General features: G+C 34.9%; 1 protein-coding gene across 1 annotated transcript in view; it reads left to right on the top strand.

Moving 5' to 3' along the window:
* The window catches only part of smpdl3a (sphingomyelin phosphodiesterase acid like 3A), a 5,535-nt gene extending 3,221 nt beyond the window's left edge, over window positions 1-2,314 (top strand). Inside the window, exons 5-8 of the mRNA XM_043220374.1 lie at window positions 222-385; window positions 555-735; window positions 879-1,003; window positions 1,670-2,314. Of these exons, the coding sequence (XP_043076309.1) occupies window positions 222-385; window positions 555-735; window positions 879-1,003; window positions 1,670-1,975 (776 nt within the window). The 3' untranslated portion in view covers window positions 1,976-2,314. The remainder of the gene's footprint in view (window positions 1-221; window positions 386-554; window positions 736-878; window positions 1,004-1,669) is intronic.
* The last annotated feature ends 686 nt before the right edge of the window (window positions 2,315-3,000 follow it).

Genomic DNA, 3,000 nt, shown 5'->3' with positions numbered 1-3,000 from the left:
ACAAATACTTTTTTTAAATGAATATAAGCTTTTTTCACTATCTGCGACTGCCATTTAACGTACATATAGCACAAAATTTGCACACATACTCACCAACGTCCATTTATGTTTATGTGGCATACTGTTTACACGCACTTTCATGAGATCGGGTTTGCTAACAGTGGACTTTAGCTGTGACAGCACAGTAAGCTAATGCTCTCCGTATCCCACTTCTTGTGAAGGTGGCTTTTACTCTCTTGTGATCAAACCTGGCCTCCGTCTGGTGAGTCTGAACACAAACCTGTACTACAGTCCTAATCAAGTGACAGCGAATATGACAGACCCCGCTGGGCAGTTCCAGTGGCTGCAGGAAACACTTGAGCTATCAAGACAAAAGCAGGAGAAGGTGAGTATATTCTTTTAATATTAGAATGAACCCGCTGCACTCATCATACTGGGCCGTTTTATTACAAGACTGTAAATTAACAGTTGCATAGTGGTACGCGCATGTAAGTGACGGCAGTGGTGTGTGAGGTACCGCTGACCTTAATTTCACTGTCATCTGTTCCTCTGAGGTCTACGTAATCGCTCACGTCCCCATCGGTTACCTACCCTACGCTATAAATACAACAGCCGTCCGAAGGCGCTACAATGAACAACTGGTCAAAATATTTCGCAGCTATAATGACGTCGTTCAGGGTCAATTCTACGGCCACACTCATCGAGACAGCATAATGGTTCTTCTGGATCAACACGGTAAGAGAATCTGCCACAGAGCTAATCGCGTTCAAAATAATAGTTTTTGATTACATTATATGTGTGTGTTTATTGTGTATATTTATTATGTGTATATAAACACACGCACACTAATTCGTGTCCCGTTCGTGGTTTTATTCAAGGGAAAGCTGTGAACTCTATATTTGTCACACCTGCTGTTACACCTATCAAAAATGTGTTGGAGCCATTTTCGAACAATCCTGGCGTCCGTGCATATCTATACCACCCTGAGAATTATGGTTTACTGGTGAGTGTCCACCAACTAGCAATTAAGCTCTGATTTATTTACTTTTAACACTTTTGTTTGCTTTTTTGGTGTTCAGTTCTGTCCATATTTGTTTAGTTAAAAATAGTATGTTATGGAATATATCTGCAATATTTCAATGCTGGGCTTACTTTTGTTCCTATTTTATTTTATTTTTTTATGGGTGTTGTTTTGAATTATGGTTTACTGGTTATTGTCTGCTAACTAGAAAGTTTAAGCCCTTTAGTTTTAGCAATTTATTCTTTATGATTTTTATTTTATTGACACTGCATTGAGCATAATATTTCAAATGTTGAATTTTATTTTGACTACAATTATTTTATTTAAGTTTAATTTCATAAAAATATATATATATATATATATATTAGAACTGTTGAGTTCAGTTCTGTCGACAATTAAATTAAATAAAATTTTATTGAGAATTATGGTTTAATGGTGAGTTATTTTTAGTTTTTTGAAGCTAAATGTTTGGTTTAATTAACTTCACCACCGCTGTGCAATTCTTGTTTCTGAATGATTAATGGTAGTGTCAGTTCTAATTACATGGTGTGTTTTAATCAAGGTGCCAGCTCAAAGTGTGGCTCTTCCACTGCATCCCTTCTAATAATCACTCTCTCTTTTTTTTTTTTTTTTTTTTCCCCTCCAAAGGATATTTGGCAGTACTATTTAAATCTCACAGAAGCAAACCTGGAACAGAAGTCAGACTGGAAGCTGGAATACATTATGACTGAGGCTTTTGATATCAATGACGTTCAGCCTCACAACTTGCACAAACTTGCTCGTAGGCTCGAGCAGCCACAGAGCAAAGACTTTGACAAGTATTTTAACCATTTCATGGTGAGCTACAATGTCAGCCTCATATGCGAGGGTTTGTGCAAAGCGATTCAAGTGTGTGCCGTGCAGTTTTTGGATCAAGACACCTACTCACAATGTGTTGCGAAAGCAGGCGTATGAGGTTAAGCTGTTACAGTTCTAGAGTATATACTTGAATTACTCACTTTAAACTTGATCAACTCTCTAAAAAGATGATTTTAAACCTTTTTTTGATTTAAAAGAAATCACAGAACCTAATAATGGAAGAGTTAATCTCAGGAAAACATCTCGCTTCACCCCAAAATTCAAAGGAGAAAAAAACTATTTGTATTAATTTGAACTCATTTATACAAAGAAAATTAGCAGAATTTAGGACTTTAATTTTCTATATTTTGGTCTATAACTTTATATTTATGACACCGTTATTAAAGACTTAAATTATAATTTTCAATAAGAGAAAATTTTATATATATATATATATATATATATATATATATATATATATATATATATATATATATATATATATATATATATATATATATATATATATATATATATATATATATATTTTTTTTTTTTTGGGGGTGGAGAAAAGCAATACCTGACTCTTCTATTTTATTGATTTAGTTTTGAAAACTGAACAAATTTCAAGGCACTTCAAAATCCATTTTTTTGTTTTGTTTTTTTTATCTTTGTAATCATTGTAATTGTTTTTACTTGAATAAATGTGTAGTTGCACAAATAATTATTCGTTATTTTTCTAGAGACTTTTTAAAATAAAACTGAACCTGCTTCTTTCTGTGTTTTTAACTTAAAGAAATTTTAGTTTTGCTAAAAAAATGCATGAAATCCATTCCAAGCCTTCATCGCTGTACCCCATCCAGAGGCCCCATACACACTCGGACCCCTCGCTGCTCTCCTCCTCTACCGAGGGTCTTATGAAATGTTCACTAGTTCATTTGTCTGGACCTCCTCGTGTGGTCATTGGCAATCTAATTCTACACTGCCTTTGATGATGTTCGTTGTAAGGATTGTGGAGCCAGAAAGTTGACACAGAGATAAAAAGGGGAACCGTGGTAACTCTGGCAGGTAGTTTTAACGAGATGCTCTCATCAGCATTCATCAGTGGTCTGCCAATCGTCTCCCTCAGAGTTCCCCATAGA

The sequence above is a fragment of the Puntigrus tetrazona genome, chromosome 20, assembly GCF_018831695.1.
Source record: "Puntigrus tetrazona isolate hp1 chromosome 20, ASM1883169v1, whole genome shotgun sequence".
Classification (NCBI taxonomy): domain Eukaryota; kingdom Metazoa; phylum Chordata; class Actinopteri; order Cypriniformes; family Cyprinidae; genus Puntigrus; species Puntigrus tetrazona.
This window is presented reverse-complemented; position numbering and strand designations above follow the sequence as displayed.